General features: G+C 45.1%; 2 protein-coding genes across 3 annotated transcripts; one reads left to right on the forward strand and one right to left on the reverse strand.

Annotated features, from left to right (window-relative positions):
- The first annotated feature begins 420 nt into the window (after positions 1-420).
- LOC124016163 (coenzyme Q-binding protein COQ10 homolog, mitochondrial-like) lies at positions 421-6364 on the forward strand. 2 transcript variants are annotated; one of them, XM_046331702.1, is made up of 5 exons: positions 421-856; positions 2491-2643; positions 2913-3105; positions 4794-4891; positions 5784-6364. In XM_046331702.1, the coding sequence occupies exons 1-5, from the start codon at positions 753-755 to the stop codon at positions 5848-5850; spliced, it is 615 nt and encodes a 204-aa protein (XP_046187658.1). In that variant the 5' UTR covers positions 421-752; the 3' UTR covers positions 5851-6364. The 2 variants fall into 2 exon arrangements, with proteins under 2 accessions (XP_046187658.1, XP_046187657.1); XM_046331701.1 differs by having other exon boundaries at positions 600-856; positions 4790-4891.
- Positions 6365-9234: 2870 nt separating this feature from the next.
- Positions 9235-24413, reverse strand: LOC124015533 (myosin light chain kinase, smooth muscle-like). Its single transcript, XM_046330805.1, has 17 exons — positions 24057-24413; positions 20500-20655; positions 19647-19799; positions 19202-19381; positions 17224-17268; positions 15759-15883; positions 15450-15603; positions 15054-15371; positions 14558-14660; positions 12423-12626; positions 12047-12264; positions 11619-11742; positions 11238-11390; positions 10980-11109; positions 10770-10857; positions 10300-10440; positions 9235-10010 (listed from the first exon to the last, which is right to left on the reverse strand). Exons 1-17 carry the CDS (start codon positions 24214-24216, stop codon positions 9805-9807), a joined length of 2658 nt encoding a protein of 885 aa, XP_046186761.1. The 5' UTR covers positions 24217-24413; the 3' UTR covers positions 9235-9804.
- Between the last annotated feature and the right edge of the window lie 358 nt (positions 24414-24771).

A 24771-nucleotide genomic window follows, 5' to 3' on the forward strand; every position in this document is an offset into this window, starting at 1 on the left:
ATGCAACAATATGTCTGTGGAACTATATATTCACAGTACTATGAATGAATTGTGGTTTATTTGGTAGCATTTCTTTGTGTGACTGATTTTACTAATTGCATTTGTACTGTACAAAGTTAGAGGCGCGCTATTTGATAGATTCCCCTGCTCCCCCTACCTCGGGCTTCCAGTGGGGAGACCTGAGGTCAACCTGCCCTCGTCTCCCCTCCCCATCTCGCACTTCTGAGTGGGAGACCCTCCCAGCCTGCCAACTCACAAACTAGACTCAGGGCGCCCACTCCGACAAGGTTAATTGACCCACAGTCCCACACGGTGACATGATATCATTGACGTGGAGTGCAAATGAGCGATATCGAAAACTCATGGCGCGAATAGTTTTCATACCTGCAGTCGACAACTGGAATGAGAGTGCGTGCGTGTGTGTACGAGAGAGAGAGAGAGATACAGTTCTATATGCCGAACAGAAAAAACTGAAACTACCCAAAATAATGAATGGTCTGTATGGGAATTTACAGATTGATGATTGATTGATCAATCATGAATACTCAATAGCATATAACACTCCTATCTTTCGTTCCTATTGGTTGTCTGGCATATACCCCCCCTCCACGTCACACATTATTGGTCCATTTTATGCAACCTAAGTGACACATGATTTTATAGCAGACCTTGGACAAAGCCGGGCTACGCAGGGAGTAAACGAACGCTTCTCTTCAAAATTTTAAGAATTTGCATTCCCACAAACCTCGAGCATGGCCATCAAAACCACCCCACTTCTTTTCCGGGCACTGGTTGAGATGTCTGAAGTACACTCTTCAAAAGTTGTACGAGGAAATCCCAACAGAGCAAATATCAGGTAAGTGCAAAAATGCCGGTGAGCGATCCTCCAGCAAGTTTGCAACAACCAGTGACGTGTAGGCTATTTTGATCATTCATCAACTAGCTTATTTATTTTTCACAATGGTTGAATACAAAGGCAATACAATGTACATAAAATAACGTTTTAAATCTGAGACGCTCCCCCTAGTGTTTGCAGGTGGGCAGCAGAGAGGTAGATGATAAACTAATATAATAATGTTTTAAATCTGAGACGCTCCCCCTAGTGTTTGCAGGTGGGCAGCAGAGAGGTAGATGATAAACTAATATAATAATGTTTTAAATCTGAGACGCTCCCCCTAGTGTTTGCAGGTGGGCAGCAGAGAGGTAGATGATAAACTAATATAATAATGTTTTAAATCTGAGACGCTCCCCCTAGTGTTTGCAGGTGGGCAGCAGAGAGGTAGATGATAAACTAATATAATAATGTATTAAATCTGAGACGCTCCCCCTAGTGTTTCCAGGTGGGCAGCAGAGAGGTAGGTGATAAACAACCAAACAAATGTAGAGAAGTTAGCTGGATGTCCGGTTACAATTAAGATTGGTAAAATCCTGAGCTAATTTGGAACAAGTAATAGTGCAGTACAATTGAACATGTTAAGAATTATGGGGGGGGAATCCAAATGGAGAAAGTTTATATTGCGAAGTGACAAGATGCACATCTCGCGCTTTATAACGGTTTGTCCTATATTGGCGTACATTAGGCTACATAATTACAACATGTCTGTTCCTCTGAATGTCAGGCAGTAGGCTCAAATGTCTTTCTCTCCCCAGTAAGAGGCAGCCTACCTGTCTCCCGGACTCTGACCAGCAGAATCTATCATTCCTCTGTATTATGTTTAGAATACAAACTTGAAGGCTAGAATTGTGGGGGGCAGGAAATGTTCCCTCGTGATGAAAGGGGGGCATGCATATCCGTGGGAAGTAGGGCCCCCTTAAACAATATTTAGGCATTTTACTACTCTTGTAATTAGGGGTGCGATACAGCCATCTGCAGCTTACGCCACCGCAAACCTCTTCCCGTGGCTATGGTGGGGCATGAGTGAAAACGTTCAGGAAGGACTGGCCTAGGTGATTATGTAGTGAAGGCTATCAATTTGGCTAGAAGCTGAGGGTTTCGCTTTTGAAGCAATGAGATTTTGTATGGCAATGTTTAAGTGGGCCGATGTGAGATGTTGTATTGGAATGTTGAGTCACGGGACTGAGAGAGGAAGTAGGTCCCTCTGGCAGGTCTTCTAGGCTCCTCCTACACAAGGTGCATTCAACATGCTCTGTTCATAACCCTCAGGTGTTTTACTAATTCATCTGAGTTCAGTAACTATTTTAGATAGGCCTACTACATAGCGGAAGCTATAGAGCTTTTTGAAAGGGTTTGATCTGATCTCATTGTTTTTCAATCTGGGATTTAAACACACAACCAGACTATTTTCACCAAACTGGGACAATCATTTAGATTGTCTTTGTTATGATACTTTAAAACTGTTATTTTTTTATTCTGGAGTTTGAAGATTGACTATCAAACAGTTTTAGTCACCTGCTGTGGTGATTTTTTTTTAAAGACCAGTGTGCTTTACCAAAGATGAACACATTTTCTCCCTCTTCTCCTCCTCCCAGACACCTGGGCAGCTCTGGGGTCCTGTCAGCATGGCGTGCCGCCCTTCCGCTATCCTCCCCCCTCCTCCGGACCACACCGTTCCGCAGCTTCATTAACCTGGCTGCCGCCATCACTGCCCGCAGGATGGAGTACTCTGAGAGCCGCACACTAGGGTGAGACATCATCACACACCCACAACTCCTCTCTGCCCCTCTGTCTTGTCAGCCCCTGTTGACCAGAGGTGACTCTAAAGCCCCACTTTCCTATTCTCAACTTCAATACACTTCAGTTAACATGTGGTTGGCTTGAAATATAGGGGAGCATATTGTATCTTTCCTATATCACAGTCCAATGTTTACTCCTGACTTAGTATTTTTGAAGTGTACCTGGGTAGTCCTTTGAGCATCTTCTTGATGGGATCCCCCTCTCCTTCCCCATCCAGGTACACTCCAGAGCAGATGTACAGTGTGGTGGCCAGTGTGGACCAGTACCAGCACTTTGTCCCTTGGTGTAAGAAGTCCCGGGTCGTGAAGGGAAAGAACGGGGACGTCCGGGCCCACCTGGAGATTGGGTTCCCTCCCATCGTGGAGCGTTATACCTCGGAGGTCACGGTTGTCCCAAACCACCATGTCAGGGTAAGCCCCGATAACATTGTACAACACGGTTTATAGCACGGAGATGGGTAGACATCCTGTATGAATATGAAAATCGTGCCCTATTTAGAGTGCCTTCAGAAAGTATTCACACCCCTTGACTTATTCCACATTTTGTTACACCCTGAATTCAAAACAGATAAAAATAATAATTCTGACCCATCTACACAGAATACCCCATAATAACAAAGTGAAAACATGATATTTTAGCTAATTTATTAAATTAAATAAAGAAATTTCTATTTTAAGTCAACATATGTTAGAATTGTTTTTGGCAGTGATTACAGCTGTGAGTCTTTCTGGGTAAATCTAAGAGCTTTGCACACCTGGATTGTAAAATATTTGCACATGAAAAAAAATCAAGCTCTGTCAAGTTGGTTGTTGATCATTGCTAGACAGCCATTTCCAAGTTTTGCCATAGATTTTTAAGACAATTTTTAAGTCACTGTAACTCTGACTCTCAGGAATATTCACTGTCTTCTTTGGCCTTGTGTTTTATGCTATTGTCGTGCTGAATTTAGATTATTCCCCCCCGTGTCTGTTGGGAAGCAGACTGAACCAGGTTTTCCTGTAGGATTTTGTCTGTGCTTAGCTCTATTCTGTTTATTTCTATCCTAAAACTCACTAGTCCTTGCCAATGACAAGCATACTCATAACATAATGCAGCCACCACCATGCTTGAAAATATGTAGTGGTACAGTGATGTGTTATGTTTTGGGCAAATCCAACACACTTTGTATTCAGGACATAAAATTGATTTCTTTGCCACTTTTTGCAGTTTTATTGCAAACAGGATGCAAGTTTTGGAATATTTTATTTTGTACAGGCTTCCTTATTTTTAATCTGTCAATAATGTTAATATTATGGAGTAACTACACTGTTGTTCCATTGTCTGTTTTCTCCTGTCACAGCCATTAAACTGTGTTTTAATGTCACCATTAGACTCATGGTGAAATCTCTGAGCAGTTTTCTTCCTCTCTGGCAACTGAGTTAGGAAGAACGCCTGTATCTTTGTAGTGACTGGGTGTATTGATACACCATCCAAAATGTAATTGATAACAAAACCATGCTCAAAGGGACATTCAATGTCTGCTTATCAATACCAATAGGCTCCCTTAAACACTATGGCACACAGTGAGTCCATGCAACTTATGTGACTTGTTTAGCAACATTTTTACTCCTGAACTTATTTAGGCTTGCTGTTACAAAGGGGTTGAATACTTATTAACTCAAGACATTAAAGCTTAACATTTTATACATTTGTTCAAATTTCTAAAAACGTAATTCTACTTTGACATCATGGGGTATTGTGTGTTGGCCAGTGACACAATCCCAATGTAATTCATTTTCAATTCAGGCTGTAACACAACAAAATGTTGGAACAGTCAAGGGGTGTGAATACTTTCTGAAGGCATATCATGTGGCATTTCAGTACTCTAACCTGTGGGATTTAAATGTACTGTGGGACCAGATGAATGGGTTAAATCATCTGTAATACATTGATTAGATCCTCCTAGGGGATAAATACTACTTTTTTTTTTCTTTTTTATCACCTAGCTGCTAACATTGTGCTCCTACGTCCATAGAGCATGGATTAGAGCGGCTTTGTCGGCCATGTCCTGGACAAGAGCCGTGTGTAATGATGAGTGTGCATGTTGTCACACAGGCAGTGTGTACAGACGGCTCCCTCTTCAGCCACCTGGAGACGATATGGAGGTTTGCCCCTGCTGCCGAGGACCAACCAGACTCCTGCAACATCGACTTCCATGTGAGTGTAACAGTATAATTTTAAACCGTCCCCTCGCCCATACCCGGGCGCGAACCAGGGACCTTCTGCACACATCGACAACAGTCGTTACCCATCGCTCCACAAAAGCCGCGGCCCTTGCAGAGCAAGGGGAACTACTACTTCAAGGTCTCAGAGCAAGTGACGTAACCGATTGAAACGCTATTTAGCGCACACCGCTAACTAAGCTAGCTGTTTCACCTCCGTTACATGAGTACCACCATTTTGTCCACCAAAACAGTTTCATTTGGTGTCAGCCTGAGACTAAAAGTCAGCAAGGTTAGATAATAGCCCACTGAAGTACACGTCGTCTTAGTGTTAACATTTATGAAGGCTACGTCGGTCTACTCACGCGAACATGAGTGATTACTAATTAACTTTAGGGCTTGAGATCAAATTGCCGGCCAGGGGATAGTTTTATACCGGGCCTTGCATTTCTCTCAACCTATGAAGATACCTTTTTTGTTTTGGAGGAAGTAGTTGAGTAAAGGCAATTAGGGTTTTATTTATATCCAGTACATTTAGTGTTCCTAGTCTCTTCATATATCTGGCCAGAGAGGTCATCCCTCTACTTCGTGACCCAGATATTGGGACAGGTTGCCTGTAGTGGAAATGGGGTGAGGGAGATGGGAGGACAGACTTGTCTTTTTGGACGGCCTCATTTAAGGCCTTTTGGCAGGAATAATGAATAGTATGGAATGAGTTAATTGTGTGTCTTTCAGCCAGCCATTAAAGCTGGAATGCAGATGGTGGTCCCTCGTTTGGATATGAGCACTGTCCTCGACGGGAACAATACTCCTCAGATGGATAGGTAGACTTGTGTCAGCAGCATGGTTATGGCGTTTGAGTGTACTTTCTCCCCTTCTCTCTTCAGATCTCCTTCGAGTTCAGGTCCCCGCTGCACTCCCAGCTGGCCACCCTGTTCTTTGACGAGGTGGTGAAGCAGATGGTGAATGCCTTTGAGTCGCGGGCAGCCAAACTATATGGGGGCCACTGCGGTCCCCTCCAGGAGGTGCCAACAAGGAGGCGAGCAGCATGAGAAGACGCCTACCTGGCCCCTCACTCACCGACACATGGACTAAGTCCCACTCCCTACCACCACCACCTGAAACCCCTCACCCTCACCACCACCACCTCACCACTCAATTTCAACATGGATTTCCTTCTGCAAGAGACTAGGTCTTCTCTTTTGGATTTTGTTATGTACACAAGCACCTATTTATTTGCATTACAGAAACTTTAATTTACTTGACTGTACATACTATTTTTATTTGGGATGGAAGTGGATGTTTTGTTAAATGTTCGTGTTTGAAAGGGACCTTCTTATATGCGTTACAGAAGATGAAGTGTCTCCTTTGCGGTGTTCAGAAACATCTGAGCGGTCAGCTTTTTCTTCCGACACTAATACAACTTTTCCGGTGTGTGACTGAAATTAAAGCTCATATTTTGATACTCTTTGTGCCTCATGCATTTATTTTGTATGTTGTTCATTGTTGACTACTGTAATCGTCAAGATGGAGCTAGGTTAAAGTTGGTAGGATTACAGCTGTGTAGAAAGTATAGTTTCAACAGCCAAGAGAACAACTCTGCTCCATTAAGAGAAAGTTGTCCTGTTGTAACCTGTTTTCCTACTGTCTACCAATGTTCTGTTCCATCAGGACCGTTCCTGGAAGGCACATGATTTGAGAATTAGTTGGGTAAGAGCCAGGAAGGAACACAAAAGCCCTGAAGACTGATTGTAAACTGACCTGACACTTTCAGGCTATTTGCCAAGAGATGAAAGACAATTAAAATTTAAACCCTGTAGCATATTTGCTGGCTTACTGGTGCTCTTCCATGCTGTCCCTAGGAGAGGTGAGTGGGTTAAGTCGCTGATGTGGTCCCCCCCACCCCAGTGACTCAGCCCCTGTAATAGGGTTAGAGGCAGTTAATCCCAGTGGAGAGAGGAACTGGCCAGGCAGACAGCAAAGTCAGTCCGTTGCTCCAGTGCCTTTCTGTTCACCTTCACACTGCTGGGCCAGACTACTCAATCATAGGACCTACTGAAGAAATGAGTCTTCAAAGACTTAAAGGTCTGCGTCTCTGACATGGGTAGGCAGACCATTCCATAAAAATGGAGCTCTATAGGAGAAAGTTAATGAATTTATTTGCAAATTATGGTGGAAAATAAATCAGTTTCTCAATGCATTGTTATATACCCTTTGGCAATGAGAGGTCAAATGTTTTCTAAGTCTTCACAAGGTCTTCACACTTGCTGGTATTTTGGCCCATTCCTCCATGCAGATCCTCTAGAGCAGTGATGTTTTTGGGGCTGTTGCTGGGCAACACGGACTTTCAACTCCCTCAAGATTTTCTCTGGGGTTGTGGACAGGTGTCTTTTATACTGATTAGTTCAAACAGGTTCCATTAATACAGGTAATGAGTGGATGACAGAGGAGCCTCTTGAAGTTACAGGTCTGTGAGAGCCAGAAATCTTGCTTATTTGTAGGTGACCAAATACGTATTTTCCAACAATTTGCAAATAAATTCATAAATCCTACAATGTGATTTTTCAGGATTTTGTTTGGCATTTTGTCTGTCATAGTTGAAGTGTACCTATGATGAAAATTACAGGCCTCATCTTAAGTGGGAGAACTTGCACAATTGGTGGCTGACTAAATACTTTTTTGCCCCACTGTATGTCAAACACAGGCTTCCAGCGAGGGCAATTTTGGGGCTTCACCATGTTTAATCAAAATGTACAGCTGTGTCATCCGCATAGCAGTGAAAGTTAACATGTTTTCAAATGACATCCCCAAGAGGTAAAATATATAGTGAAAACAAGTGGTCCTGAACCTTGAGGAACACTGAAATTTACAGTTGATTTGTCAGAGGACAAACCAAGACACAAACTGATATCTTTCCAACAGATCTAAACCAGGCCAGAACTTGTCCATGCAGACCAATTTGGGTTTCCAATCTCTCCAAAAGAATGATCAACGGTATCAAAAGCAGCACTAAGGTCTAGGAGCACGAGGACAGACTTTACTTTTCATTACTCTTTTTTTTCAAAGCAGGTTAATTTGTCTTTTTGCACAAGTCTATTTTCCCTCTGTTAACCACAAAGTTTCCAGCATCTTGTGCAATATGACAAGTACACAATATACAGAGGAAGACTGGGCTGAGAAACAATACAGAACGATGCTGCAGGAAAGGTTTCAGAAGGTTTTGAGAATGAAGGGTATTGCAGTCTTTTTGCTGGCACTATGCTGCTGTCTGTCTGACACAGGGTCAGGGAGACCACAAGGACCAGAAAGCATGCTGCCCATCTGACACTGGTTCTCTGATGAATGAACTGATCTCTATTGGAGAGAAACTAGGAGCCATGGGGGAGAAACTGGGAACTATGGGAGATAAGACTCATGGAGACCCAGTTACAAACCAGTGCGAATGAAGTGGAGGACCTGAAGAGACTAACTGGAGGTAATATAGCGCTTTTCACATGTCACCAACCTATCCACCCATTGCCTCTATTACAGGGATGATCCTATATTTAACTTTCTAACAGCCTCTGATCTTTGACGACATTAATACAACTGACAGTTCAAGATAGATAATCTCATCCATCCTGTATCTCTCTCCGGGAGACAGGGGGACACTGGACCTCTCACATGCCCCTGCAGTACAAGGTCTCTCCGGGAGACAGGCACAGGGGACACTGGACCTCTGACCGCTCCCATGCAGTACAAGGTCTTCTCAAACCTACAACCCTGCCACAGGTACTAGATATTCTCTGTGTGTGTGTGTTGCATCATGTGTTGTGTTTAGTAAACGCTATGTCCCTACAGGTATCTTCACTGCCACGGTCAAAGGAATTTACTGCTTCTGTTTCACAATGAACAACTTGAACACCCCTCCTAATTCTGTGGTGTGTTTGACCAAGAATGGCCAGAGGCTGGTGTCTGTCTGGGACACTGTAGGAACCGATGGCCATGACAGTGGCAGCAACTCAGTGGTCATTCCTCTGGAGGTGGGAGATCACGTCCATGTTGAGTTACGGGATAACAGGCTGGTCTATGACAACACCTTCAGCGGATTCCTGCTCTTCCCCGTGTAAGCATGGAACACATTTCAACAGCTACATTGTTGAAATTACTTTATATAAGGGTTTGTATTCAATCCGTATCGCAGAAGTTCAACGTTGTAGCACGATTGACATTTAAAAAGGCAACGTCAGTGGCAACTGCATTTACAGCAAACCGCCTCAATTGGAAATCGCCTTTAAAGTTCCAAAGAATCTGAATCCAGCCCTTAAGTTAGACACAAAATAGTCATCTGTAACACAGTGGGGTTTACAATGCTGTGGAATTATGCTTCCTGTCTTTTATTGTCACACTTTCCACACGGCTGCTGTTCCACCACAAGACAAACTCTTTTTCAAAAGAATATGCTGTCATCCGGTGGACAGAACTGTAAAAAATTAAAAGCCATTGGTCTTAGAGGCAACTATAAAATGTTCGTACAGTTATGGTTCACTGGGAAAAAGACATGATTCCAAATGCATAGCAGTTACAATACATCACATTAAACTTACATCTGGCAAACGTCTAACAACCATACCTGGTGCAAAAAGATTCATTTACTGTCAACAGAGTCAGTGTCTTAATAGTCGTCTTAATTCACAGGATTACTATTTTCAAACCCGTACGCATGTCCAAAATAACTAGCAGGACAGAGGTTTTCAATCAGAAATCAGAGAGTTGTTTCACCAGAGCCGTAATGTACCGAGTTAGTGGTTCAAGCGCTACACACCATTTTCTGGAACGATTGAAAGACATTTCACAAACATGGGTTGTCTGAATTTCTGCACATTTGCTCATTTGCGTTTCAATACATATTCACAGTTCTGAACAAACCTATTCCTTTACTACGAGTTTGGCTGAACACAGTGCCTTCCCCTGGTCGTTGGTGGCCCGACAGGTGTAAACATCCGAGTCCTCTGGCCCGACCTGGGCCAGGACCAGGGTGCAGAGCCCATCCTCTTCATACTCTATCTGCACCCGGGATGACTCCTCCAGAGGCCCCTCCCCCCTCAACCACACCACCTCTGGGTCAGGATACCCTGAAAGGAGGAGTGAGAGAGAGGAAACATCCAATGACAAGAGCTCAGGAATGGAATGTAGTTACACACTTGAACTAAAAAGCTTAACGTGTTTTACACCGCAGGATGCAGAGGTGTGTCCTTGAGCAAGGAACTTAGTAAGGCATGATGGCTCTTAATCCATGTCCAACTTTCAAACAAAGCCTTAAATCCGCCCCAGCTGAACGTGTAATTCGGTCAAACAAACATGTCTAATAAAGCGATTGAGATGGAAGCCGTTTGTAGTGTAATGCAGTGTATAGGTAGGTACCTGTGAGGTGACAGGAGAGGCGGGCGGTGGAGCCCTGGGAGACAGTCTGGTCCGTTGGGGTCAGGGAGAACTGGGGCACCTTCTGGAGTTTGACCTCTAGAGACTGCAACGCCTGCTCTGCCTCAGGACTCAGGGGGCTGTCTGTCAGGGGTCAGACACAGGGTCAAGGCTCACATCAGAGTCATTGTCTGGTCCAGCCAGACTGAGGACAGGTCAACCAATGGTATGCGTAGCGCTCATCTGGTTGACCGGGCTAACAGGGTCATATGTCACTAGGGGCCCAACTTTGGTTTTAGAAGTGGGTCCGCATGGTCCTAAAGCACACCGTTGCGGGGGGGGGGGGCAAAAATGCAATTTCAGAATGAGAAGTTGCACCCCTGTATATCACATGAGGAATGGTAGGGTTATGAGAAACTGCCATGGTTTGTATTGGGTATGGCAGGTTTTGGAAGTATGGAGGGAGATCTCACCTTCTGCAGGGATGGTGGGAGAGCCAGGCCCATCGGCTTTAGACAGGAGAGCCATCCTCTTCAGCGCCAGCAGGGCTTTCCCTGTTTTCTACAGGAGATACACAGAGAAGCTTCAGTCAGTTTCACACACCAACTGGGGGATGATGGAAGAATGAAAGAACTGAAAAGTAAAATACAAAGTGTCACCTTGGTGGGGAACCCACTACCTACCTTCCACTTCTGCTTGGCGAGGTACCTCTTCATCTTCTCCTTGGAGAGACACTTGGTGGTTCTGGGGTCTGCTGAGATGGGCTCAGCTATCCAGGAGTGGACCAGAGCCTCCTCACAGGATATCCTGCGCCTGGTTGGGGACAGAGAGAGGGTTAGAGGACAGATGGGGAGGGTTAGAGGGGAGACAGAGCTAGGCTCATCCATAGACAGTCACTCAGAGACTATATATTGGTACAGGTATATGGTGTTGTCCCAGACCTTGGTTCCTTGTTGAGCAGGGAGCTGATGAAGTCTTTGGCCTGGTCAGTGATCTCTTCAAAGCTCTCCTCGTCAAACTCCCACTGAGCACCAGTCACCAAGGCCAGGGTCTCTGCTTCACTGTTACCCTGGAAGGGAGACTCGCCACTCAGTCTGAACACACGCACGCATGCAGACACACACACACGTATGCAGACACACACACACGTATGCAGACACACACACACGTATGCAGACACACGCATTTGAACTTGATATATGAGCAATAGCAATGTGTGGCCACTAGGTGGCAGAAAAGCTCAATTTTGTCAAGTCCTGCTGTAGGTAGAGAAGAATGTCTAATTGAGAACGAATGAAACAGAAAATTGCCTTAGTACTCACAATATATAGCAGATGACTCCAATGCTCCACATGTCTGTAGCTAAGCTAACAGGCTCATAGCCAATCACCTCTGGAGCCACAAACTCTGGTGTCCCGTGCATCACCTTCAGGGGAGTGGAGGGGTCTGGAGGAGAGACAACACCTCAGGATAATGAGAATGAATCCCAAATGACACCCTATTCCCTACATAGTGCACTAATTTGGACCAGGGCCTTTTTAAACACAGCCCTATGTGCCCTGATCAAAAGTTATTCCCTGTATAGGTAATAGGGTACCATTTAAGACACAGCCCATATATCACAGTGAACACAGAGGCAGACATTAATTTTCCAGGTGTTGCAATGCAAACCAACAATGCTTCCAAAACCTGCAGCACCATTCATAGGGCTCTGTATAGGGCTCTGTCCCCCAGCCATCCCCACACTCACCCAGCTTGCTGGCCAGGCCAAAGTCAATGATCTTGATGCGCGTGCCAGTGTGGTCAACACACACTATGTTTTCAGGCTTCAGGTCCAGGTGGATGATGTTCTGCTGGTGCATGTAGCCCATCCCCTCCACGATCTGCTGCATGTAGTGCACACTGGCCGGCTCTGTGTGCACAAAGCTGTCGTCCACTATACGCTCAAACAGCTCACCTCCGGCAATGCTGCACACATACAATCACAGGATCAATGAGGTCGTATTTTCAACTTGATTCAATCCAACTCAATTCACATCAGTGACAGGGGACCTCATGCATTTACTTCTATAGGGCTCCATGGCTTCCACTGCGGTCAATGGTTGTTGTCTAGATTCTATACTTACAACTCCATGACCATGACCATCTCTGGCTTGAGATCATAGGCCCCCAGACACTGGACCAGTTTGGGGTGGTGCAGGTAGTTCATCAGCTCTATCTCTTTACGGGCCGCCTCCCTCTCCTTGGCCCGCCGGCCCTTGTAGAACTTTCCGGCACACACACGACCCGTCTCCTTGTGAGTCAGTTTGAACACCTGGCCAAACTTCCCCCTGCGGAGTGTCACAGGGGATCGACGTCATTCACTCGAAAATGTGGTTTGCTTGCTCCTCTTTAGGTGTTTTTCACAGGAATGAAAGAAGTGGTAGTGGCGGCTGTAGTAATAATGCTAGTAATACGGTTTTCATAGGCTACAGGTTAGTGATAGTGACCTATTTTAGATTGGCTGTAGGTGTAGAGTTACTATAATGGGTTATTGTGGGCTGGTATAGTAGGGTAGAGGGAGCACTACAGTATATCATCATAAGCCATATAAAGTGTTAAGCTCTCAACATATTTTGTCTAAAAGTTGTGGCACTGATTTCAGTGGTAGTCATTTTTCCCATTCAAGTCTATTACCCCTGAAATCCATTGGGATTCATGCAAATAGTGTGGTAGTGTGAAATGTATATGTAGTATCACATACACATTTTACAGTTGTTTTCAAGCAACACTGCAGAGGGTCAGCCTGCACATTTTACAGTTGTTTCCCAAGCAACACTGCAGAGGGTCAGCCTGCACATTTTACAGTTGTTTCCCAAGCAACACTGCAGAGGGTCAGCCTGCACATTTTACAGTTGTTTCCCAAGCAACACTGCAGAGGGTCAGCCTGCACATTTTACAGTTGTTTTGGTGTTGGTAGCTTTTACAGTTTTAGCCCTACAGGTGGCCAACAGAGTAGTTGAACTGCTTTACACATAAACAGAGCGAATAGAGTTGCATTAATATTGCCATCCGTGCAATGGATTGATGACACACTTTTGGCCATACAAATCAGAATCAGTCTAAGATTACATTAATGTGTGTAGGGGGGTGGGCAAACATCTGGATTTAAAAATTCAACAAAGGGCCCCGCAGATTGGGGGCCCTTTGTTTGGGGACCGATTTGTCTGTCAAAATAAATTTGCAGGCCAGAAAAAGGGCAGTTCTATCGGCCCATTATCATTTCTATAAACTTTATATCTAGTTACAGATGTTCAAGAGTCACCTGGAGTGTTTTTTTTTTTACCGATAATAATTTCCCCCCAAAATGTATAAATTCTCAAACCTCCCGCAGGCCGGATCGAATGGCCACATGGGATGGATCTGTACTTTGCCCACCCCTGCTATAGACATACAGTACATAGACACACAGAGCTGCGAACCCCATGGACAATAATGAAATGGTAACCGGTGCCAAAACGTTTGTATAATCAAGGCTCCAGAACAACTTTCTCCATCTGGAGATCTGAGATGGAGATCTGACCAGGAATGTAAAGGAAGGATTGCTGTCTCCAAGTTATCCCTGACCACGAGACCTGACCAAGAAAAACTCTGGGGGTTTCACTAGGGACTTCATGGTCAGGAAAAACTCAGTGTTCTAACTACAGTACTAGAATTAAAATATTATATTCTATGGTCCTAACGACTATATCACTTCGACAACTCTCTACCTTCATACTGTATGAGTTCAGAGGAGGGAGAACTAGGTGTCAGTAGAGATACATACACGTGTAAAAGATATGGTAGAGTGAGTGGGTCAGAAAATTAAACCACATCCCTTATTCAGACTAAACGGAGATGATCAGGGTTGCTGTTGGAACACTTCGCTCTCCTCTGTGACGCAATATTCCCCTCTCTGTTGACTAAACACTGAACCAACAAGTGTTTTTGTCAAGGCTAGATCAGTCATGTCTGACATTTCAGGGGGGAGGGACCTTTTTTTCTCTTTCTCCCCACTTGAAAAACAGTTGTGAACAAGAGCGGGCATGAAACGAGATAGTGAGTGTCCCTTGTCTAGATGAACAGACATCTTTGTTCATGTCAACCTACCAGAGGATAAGAGAGGTTATCGCTGATAAACCTGCTGATCTGGTGGCAGTGAGTTGAACTCATTTTGTTATCTACACTGCATTATACACAGGCATGTGTGTGTTTTGTGTAACGCTTCATGGGAGATACTCACACTCCCAGTTTCTCCAGTACATTGTAGTGATCAGTGACCTTGTGGGTGGAGTCGATGGTGACGTCCTCATATGTCCGAGGAGACTCCTCCTCTTGTGGCTCAGCTACAGATCACACACACAGAGACAGACATGTGAGCTGTCAGTCATCCGATACACCTAATGCTCGCCATTGACACAAATCTATAGGAAACAGATCGAGTTGAAGTCTTGTTGAAATGCGTTCCCCTCTGCAGCTGGCACGAAGTCCATGTGACAAACAAACTCGATTAACATTTTACATTTGAGTAATTTAGCAATCACTCTTATCCAGAACGACTTACAGTAGTGAATGGATACATTTTTGTATTGGTCCCCTGCGGGAATCGATCCCACAACCCTGGCATTGCAAGCGCCATGCTCTCCCAACTGAGCCACACAATATACAGCCACACATGATGAAGTTCACAGTATACGACTCCTGCTGGAACCAATCAACTAGACACCGACATGGCTCACCTATCTGCTCCATCTTGATAAGCCGAGACTCCTCACTGGGCTCGCTCACCCCCACCACGTTGTAGGCCCTCACCCGGAAGCAGTACTCCCCCTGAGGCTCAAGCCCGGCGCGCACCTTGTAAGAAGTACTCTTGCAATGGGCTGTGAGCTCACTCCAGCCCCCAAACTCAGCGGGGCCTTTCCTCCTCACCTCCACCACATAGCCCAGGACAGCACTGCCTCCGTCGTAGCAGGGCCCAGACCAGGACAGGACCAAACAGAGAGGAGAGACAGAGAGGAGAGACACCACGGGGCTGGAGGCTGGGGACTGGGGCCGCTCTGGGACCAGGAAGACACGGCACAGGTTACAAACAGGTTCGGCACAAAAACACAGACATTTTGCAAGTGTTTATTTACCTATGACAGAAAGAGCGAGGGTGTGCTGCGCCGAGCTCTTGCGGTCTCGTACTACAATGGTGTAGCGTCCTGAGTGCTCAGGTCCTGGCTCTGCTATCACCAACGTACTGCTCTGATCACTGCTCTCTACCCACAACTCAGACCCATCTACAACCTACCCACACACACACCACACACACACACACACACACACACACAGAGAGAGAAAGAGAGAGGCAAAAATACAAAAACTGTACACTCACACACTCAGAAGGCTTGGAAAAGAAGGCTAGAGATACTTGTTTACTCTTCAGAAAATAATATTGGTACCGGTTCTTTATTTCGTATCCAGCAGGACACCACAGGGGAACTTCCACTGAACACACACGTCAGACGGGCTGTCTCTCCTAGCCGTGCCTCAATGTGGGATGGGGGATCCTTAAACTGCAACAAGGCTGCGAGCGACAGGGTAAACCCCGTTTTGAATAGAGTCCACTAGAGGCCTCAAGAGGCCACAATAATTATTTGTTTACAAAACATTATTATAACTGCGTGTGAGAACTGTGTGCGTTCTTGTACATGTAAAAGTGTTAGGGTGTGTGTATGAGTGGTTCTGGTTGTTTGTTTGTACGGATGTTGTGTTTGTGTGTATGGGTTTAAGTGTGCGGGTCTGCAGGGAGGTTTTCATGACCAAACACAGATGACATACCACACAAGCAGCAGCAGTCCTTATGAAACCATGAGGACAAAACGTCCACACACACACACCAGTACATAACATGGTAAAGCATACAGACCAAACATTCATTTTCAATGTAAATTAAATGCCAATACTGTTATCAAGTATGCTGAAGATAGAAATGGTTAGATATCATTTATAACCAGGGACAGATGACTTCCTTATAAGCCTGACATTATATTACAGAAGATAATTCATTTTAAGAGCAAATACCCAAAGGGCTTTGTGGACACGGCCTCTTTCTGGTCAGTAGTCAAATCAGTATGGTACATTTGACTAAAACCACTGTGATAAAGCTGCACTTCTGTTCTAATTGGTGTGAGTGTATAAAGCACTTTCTCTTTGAGAAGAGAGAGACTGACGTCACCACCTCCCATGGAATGCATTCAACTGATGCCCGTCTAGCCTAACAAACAGCCCTATTTTAAAAATCACTCCGTTTCAAATTGAATAAAATTATTCATTTTACTGGCCTAATTGTAAACAACTTTCCTCTTTCTTACACACAGATTAGAGGCAACTGATAAGACTGGACAGCCAGCATACATTCAATTATGACAAATCAGATTCTGGGCAATCCACAGAACGATGTAAGCCTAGATCTAATGACAAAGTTACAAGTTACCTACACAAAAGTACGCAATTAAGTCAGGGATGGGCAACTGGTGGCCCATTGTAAACTATACATCCTTTTATGGTTCTACCTAGTAACACCCTTACCCAGTTCATACACAATAACACTCTAGCCTTACCCAGTTCATACACAATAACACTCTAGCCTTACCCAGAGCAAGAGCAAAGTCCCTCACCACAGCAGCACAATACACACTGGCACTACAGAGAAGTACAAAAGGGTCAAACTAAATGTGTAGCTCTAGTATCTGAGGCTGGGCGACAATAGGATTCAAAAGCGGTGGGTTGATATTAACACAATAGATGAAAGCAAGGACAACAACTGGACATGATATACAGAATAAATGCATTGAAAGAGAGACGGGTGCAGCTCTTGGCTTGTTCACAGAGGAAGGGAGAGAGAAAGACTAGTGTGTATCTTACCTGTCCCCGAGCTGGCTCTCTTCTTCGGCGTGACTTCTGTGGAGACTAGTGGAACGGAGGTGATGTGAGATGAGATCACAGGTGCAGGTAGTTAGTGATAGGGGTGTGGGAGGGCGTGGCTAAGCTCTCTCTGGACCATAAACAAAGATGGTCTATTATATTGACAAGATATTCAAGTGAAAGCTCTAACATTGGAAATACATGTCCTCAAATATGGAAGGCAGGCAAGATCAGGTCAGACCATTCTAGCCAATGAGAGGGCGTGTGAACACCAGGCCATAGAGATAAATAGAGGGCTCGTATTTTTATCTGTGCCATTATAGTGTCTGTGACAGCATGGGCTTCTCCATTTTAAAGTAGTCCATTTCCTTCATCATTGGCTGATTGCTCCCAACTCATTGGAATCTCCACCTGGTTGACTAGTTTAAAATGGTGGAAGCCCTCAATGGCAACATCCATGCTAAAACGGGTTATATCCATGATGAGTCCTTTATCTCTATGGACACTTGTCCATTTATCAGAGCATTCGTAACAACCTAACAATTGCAAAACTTATATTCGATCATATAAGCCTCACGTAGCAAATTAACAATTACAGTTTCTGTTGACAAAATGGTCTGAATACCAGCGTACTAAATAGTATGCGAAAAAAAATGTTTTATAGTATGTGACATTTCATCATCTAATGCGCGATTGCGTTGACTCTTGTCATTCGTTAATTTTTGTACAGCAGATTAAGTTATCTGATTATCAGTTGTTGTCAAACACATGAGTTGGAAAAGACGAGTTCATGTTTTTATTTATTTTACACGGCAAGTCAGTTAAGAACAAATTCTTATTTTCAATGACAGCCTAGGAACAGTGGGTTAACTGCCTTGTTCAGGGGCAGAATGACAGAGTTGTTCCTTGTCAACTGGGGATTTGATCTTTCGGTTACTAGTCCAACACGCTAACCACTAGGCTACCTGCCTACTAGTTGAAACGCCAAAATGACTATGCAGTTTTACTTTGTAGTACGCTAGTATGGGTATTTGGACACACCCACTGTCTCTAGGTTTAGCTATGCTACTGTGGACTGTGTCTTCCCATACATGGTGCTGGACAGAGAGCAGAACAAAGCAGCATTGATATACAGAACAAGGGACACGGTACAAAGGCAGTCAGCAGGATGAGACGTCCATGCAGACACTCCCGTTGTTGAATTAAGCCTTGATTGGTTAAAGTGATTAATGCCAAATATGGCTGATGTGGTTCTTCTGAATGATGAGAAAATAACCAGGTGTCCATAATAACCCATAGTGTGCTGGACAGAAAAGCATATTTGGAAATGTCTTTGGAAATGAGCCAAAAGTAAATGTATCATTTTTTGCAGAAATAACCTTGCCTGCTTTTAAAGAGTTGTATACAATATGAAACAGATATACACTGAGTGCCCAAAACATTAACAACACCTGCTCTTTTCATGACAAACTGACCAGGTGAATCGAGGTGAAATCTATGATCCCTTATTGATGCCACGTGTTAAATCCACTTCAATCAGCGTAGAGGAAGGGGAGGAGACAGGTTAAAGAAGGATTTTTAAGCCTTGAGACATGGATTGTGTATGTGCCATTCAGAGGGTGACTAGGCAATACAAAACATTTGAGTACCTTTGAACAGGGTATGGTAGTAGGTGCACCAGTTTGAATGTGTCAAGAACTGCAACACTGCTGGGTTTTTCACGCTCAACAGTTTCCCGTGTGTATCAAGAATGGTCCACCACCCAAAGGGTTAACTTGACACAACTGTTGGACACATTGGAGTCAACACGGGCCAGCATTTCTGTGGAACGCTTTCAAAACCTTGTAGAGTCCATGCCAACAACAAACTGAGGCAGTTCTGAGAGCAAAAGGGGGTGCAACTCAATTTTAGGAAGGCGTTCCTAATGTTTTGTACACTCAGGGTATAAGAGATAGTCTATAATGAGTTAATGTTCTACCTTTTCGGGGTCCTCCTGGGCTCGGGGTGTTAGAGCTTCTTGGGGAGCTGGGTTGTCTGAACACACTGTCATTGTTGGATGACAGTAGTAACTTTGAGCCTCTGTTCTCCATTATGCTGTTGTTGAGGGGAGGGGAAGTGTGTGAAGTGGCGTTCAGAGCTCCGCAGATAGTCTCGAAGTCTGCGTTGTTTCCATCAGGGGACAATTTCAGTTTCGTATCCCGTAACAGAAGGGACAAAAGAAGAGAGAAAAAACCCCACAACAATCAGAATCTAAACTTTTACTGGAGTGCAGTTAACCCTTTGTGTTGTTGGTGTTCATGCAAAATAAAGCCACAGGCTGTATCATCTGAGCAAGTGACATACTAAAGTTTCGCTGACCTGTGTGTGGTACACCAGTGATCTGAGCTCACTTCAGCATTGTGTGTGTGTGTGTGTCGTCTTACCTCTCACACACACAGCTGCGCTGCTGGAGGTCTTGCCCGCTCGGTTCTCTGCCACACAGGTGTAGGCGCCCGCGTCCTCAGGTAGGCATTCTCTCACCACCAGCCTCGTCTCACTGCCATCGAAGAGGGGCTCCCCAAAGAACATTGCCTCGCCTGCCCACGGGAACACCCATATAGAGCAACATGAAACTCTCTCAGAGCTCAGACCACTGACACTGGTCCTCAGCTTCAGTGTGTGTGTGTGTGTCTGTTCGTCTCAGAGAGTGTGATTGTGAAAGAGAGAGATCAGCATAAAGGGAGAAAAACTGAGTGTGTGGGAGGGTGAACACCCACTACCCTGAAATGAAAATTGAATTAAAGGCGTTAACGGAGGAGCGTGAGCAGTATCACTTGAAAGCAGTTTCTTATCCTTCTAACGTGGTGATATATAAAGAACTACAAAACATCACAAGGTAGTACTAATTTGCAACATGGGCAGCAGAGTGACACAAATGTGCTTTTTATTTACCTTGTTGTTTGGGCGTTCAAGTCCATTTGGCAGTGGATATAAAATGTCATCGTGGAAATTTATTTTAATGAAGACATTTTCTATTAAAATTCATAATGTTGAATTCTAAATGGCATAGAGCCAAACTGTGCAGGACATGGAGAATAAGGCCTGTCCTCAGCTCACCATTATGTAGCCAGGACATAATGTTGAATTCTAAATGGCATAGAGCCAAACTGTGCAGGACATGGAGAATAAGGCCTGTCCTCAGCTCACCATTGTGTAGCCAGGACATAATGTTGAATTCTCAATGGCATAGAGCCAAACTGTGCAGGACATGGAGAATAAGGCCTGTCCTCAGCTCACCGTTGTGCAGCCAGGACACACTGATTGGCTGACTTCCTGTGATAACCCCTCGGAGTGTGATGTCACTTCCTTCATCCGCCGAGCAGTCCTCCAATGGCTCTGTGAACAGGGGTGGATCCAGACCTCTGAGGGGGTTAGGTGTGGGGCTTCTGCTCCCTGGATGAGATGGTGCAGGTGGGGTGAGAGAAGGGGTAACAGGGGGTGAGTGGGACGGGGGTCAGGGTCAGGGGACAGAGAGTATCATAAGACATTTGAAATTCATACAGCAGGCCATCTGTTCTATGACAGCCTTATACGCAGGCTCCTATAGCTGTGTGGCTTTGGCATGTGAAACAACCACACGTACATATAACGTCTTTGTGCATGTGCTCTGAAGTTAATCAATCAATCAACACTTTATCAACACTTTATTTGTCACATGCACCGAATACAACAAGTGTAGACCTTACCGTGAAATGCTTACTTTACAAGCCCTTAACCAACAGTGTAGTTCAAGAATAGTTAAGAAAATATTTACCAAATAAACTAAAGTAAAAAATTTAAAAAGTAACAATAACGAGGCTATATACAGGGGGTACCGGTACCGAGTCAATGTGCGGAGGTGCAGGTTAGTCGAGGTAATTTGTACATGTACTGTAGCACTTGGATACTGGTAGACCTACTAATTTGGGTGGAATTTGGCCACTCTGTTTTCTCACCCTGGGGGAAAACAACTGCTAAAACACTTTTGGTCAGCCTGCCGGCACTAACAGCGGGGTGTTCAGCTTGGCCTGTCATCTTGCATTACTGACAACATTTCCTTATCGTTGCTTTTGTGTTTCTGGTCTTCCTCTGCTCTATTATGTTAACCACATCTCTCATCTAACAGAGTATTTATCAGCTCTCCCTGTTACAGGAAAGACTCCAGCATACCGTGACACCTACTATATTGTCTACAACACAGACACAAATAGCCCAAACCCACACATGTATATTGGGAAAATAAGCCTGAACCAAAACATCTGCAGCAGAAACACTGAGACACTTCCTCTGTTTCTCCACCAGATCACCAAATTAGCATAAAGAGCGCAGTAGCACACAGCCAACATCTTGGCACTAAAACATCTCACAGTATCTGAATTGTAAATCTGTTTGTTATGCAACAATACACATTCAATTGACAACAATAAACTTGTATCTTTATTTGCATCTTAACATTGATCCTTGGCATTCATCTTCAGCCAGATGCAACGGGATGACACTGTCTGCTTGCTGACGTCAGCCACTAGCTTCTCCCTTGCCACTCCGTCAATGCTGAGCAACCCCTGGCGTCTCTAGAGTGATTGGCCTGCGAAGCTCCTGCAGCCGACCTCGACTGATAGATTCCAGGCTCTCCATCCATTCTGTTGACTCAAGGATGAGGGACTGGTATTTCTCGAGCTTCCACTCATGTGCCTCCTCTATCCTCTCCTCCCAGGGCACTGTGAGCTCGATGAGGACCACCTGCTTGGTCCTCTAGACCAGAGAACGATATCTGGTCTGAGGCTTGTGCTGGCTATCTTCTCTGGGAATTGGAGTTGCTTCTTGCAGTTGGCTGACGTCTCCCAGTCACCTACTGTGAAAAGGATCCCTTTGGTCCTTGTTCCCTTAGCTGCGCTCTCTCCTGGCCTGAGGAAGTGGATGAAAAAGGGGGCCTGGGGGAGTTGTTTGGGCTTTCTCCCTGCTTGCTCCAGTCCCGCGGCCATTCACGCAGCCAGTCCCGCGGCCAGTCCCGAGTCAGTATTTGGTCATGCTAACACTTGAACTTTCCATTGGTCAGAGCTGTTTGTCAAGAGGACACGTGCTCCGCTCCAGGTTGGCTGGTCATCCACATAGTGTGCAGCTGGGGCTCTCTGCCAACCCCCATGTGTGGAGGTTTGTTGGTGTGGGCAACACATCATACACAGAGAAAAGCATAAACTTCCATGTTCCAGATGTCTTGCCAGGTGAGTGCCCTCTCTTGCACGCTCTTCCAGCATGTCCAGCTGCCCTGTTTTTTCCTGACCTCGATCTCTGCCTGGCAAACCCTCTCATCCTTGCTGTCCCATAGTATCATAGCCTGACGTGCTTTTGTTGCCTTGTGCTCCTCTACAAAAAAAATGTATTGGCAGCTGCAGCTTGCTGTCTGTGCTGTACAGGCAGATGAAGGAGTAGCTTCTTGGGACCGCCAGCCATCTCCTGAGGAAGTTGTTCATTTTCCTCTCGTGCCTCCACTGTTGAAAGAGGTACCTCATAGGCAAGCAGTGGCCAGAGGAGTCTGGGAAGTACCCTGTGTTGGTAGCCACATGCCTTAAGCTTGCCTGGCAGGCCGCTCTTCTTCAGAGATGTCATCCACGTCATCCACGTGTCAGCTTGCAAGAGCATCTCCTTCACACTCTCTGTCATTGAGCTCAGCCCTGTACCACTTCCCCGGGCTCTTCCCACTTCCCCAGGCTCGAGGTGGACCACCTTGGTAACTCTAGACCAGAGAACTTTAGCACTTCCCCAGGACCATACCCATCCTGACTGTGGGGATGGTCTCCTCTCCAATCTTGAATCGGTACCGTTCCTGGACACTGCTCTTCCAGATCCTCCAAAATCCATCTGCCTTCTAGAACTGATTTAGCTGTGATTATCACGTCATTCGCGCCCCCCCCCCCGATGGTCACGATATAATTCACTCTGCTTTTACACGCCTCTTTAACTTTCCAGTGCGGATGGAACTGTCACAGTGATGTCATCCTACATTACAGGCGTTTAGGATTATGCACTCTGAGAGAAACACAGTCACAAAACATGTACAAAGGAGGCTGAGGGCAGGGGGGACTAATGATTTTTTTCTCCAAACCCCTTCCTCAGGCTGTTCAAAACAAGAACCACATGGCCTTTTTAAGTGCACTCACAAACAAGAACTGGACGTGTAGATTCCTGCACCCTTCACTTCTCTGGTAAATGGGCATGAAGCCATTGCTAATTAGGGCAATCTGGAAATACATGAAATGCTGTACATGCTGTGCGCTTTGATGGTGCATGTACGAGGAAGTACACACAATAAATCTCGATACATACATGCTGAAGTATTTTGTTAGGCGGATGGCAGCGGACGTTTTGCACGGTAACTATAAACAAAAGCCAGTGGTCAAGAAGTACAGAGTCCAAACACAATACAACATGTTATCTACAATATCAAACTGGTAAGCAGAAACCAAACCAATAACTATCATTGTCATGTAAAACAAGCAAATATACTGTCTGCAAATGAAAGCGAAGTGCTTTGTCATGGTGTGTGGTTAGGGTTCACTCAGCTATGCAGCCTCTGGGATAAATGTCTGTTCTAACTTGTCTATTACAATGTTGACCCCTCCATCACTGCCACATACTACACCACTACACGCTGACAGACATTACACACACACACACACACACACACACACACACACACACACACACACACACACACACACACACACACACACACACACACACACACACACACACACACACACACACACACACACACACACACACACACACACACACACACACACACACACACTTACCTGTACTAGAGGCTGTGTCTATCCCAGTCCTAGTGGCAGTAGCAGAAGTGATACTGGCTGCCAGGATGTTTTTTCCCTGCCCAGGGGAAGTGTTGGTGGGGCCGATGTACATCCTGAGGGTTGATACATAGCGCTTCTTGGAGCTGCTGTCACTGCTCATGTCCGGCTCCACAATGTCTCTGCATTCAACGCACAAACTTAAACAGTCATTTCCCAAGCTGCTTATCAAACATCCTCTCCCTATCTCGGTCACTGTTGCTCTCTCATGCTCACAGCCAACTCATAGTTCAGTCATAGTTAGTCTCCTCCCTCATGTCCTTCGCTCTCTCTTTCTCCCTTTCACTTTGTCCCTATCAGTGTGTCTGTGTATCTCTGTCCCCTTCTCACACCCTCCCACCCCCTATGCTCACATACCCCACAGCTAATAGAAACACACACACACACACACACACACTTATACAGAAAGAGAGAGCTTATCCATGCATAAACACAGCCAAAGGTTGCTTTGTCAAGTGTTTGATTTGTTCACATTCACCTGTCTTACTGTTTGAGTGCTCACTTATCAGTGTAGAGACTGAACTTTGGATGTGTGACATCTACGTTACGTACTGTATGAATAGTTTCACACCGGTGGGTGAGAGTATTGAACACAACAGCCACGCCCCCATCACAGTTAACATAAATCCCAGAGAGAGACAGCCACTAGAGATCTTTC

Source organism: Oncorhynchus gorbuscha, linkage group LG26, assembly GCF_021184085.1.
Source record: "Oncorhynchus gorbuscha isolate QuinsamMale2020 ecotype Even-year linkage group LG26, OgorEven_v1.0, whole genome shotgun sequence".
Classification (NCBI taxonomy): Eukaryota; Metazoa; Chordata; class Actinopteri; order Salmoniformes; family Salmonidae; genus Oncorhynchus; species Oncorhynchus gorbuscha.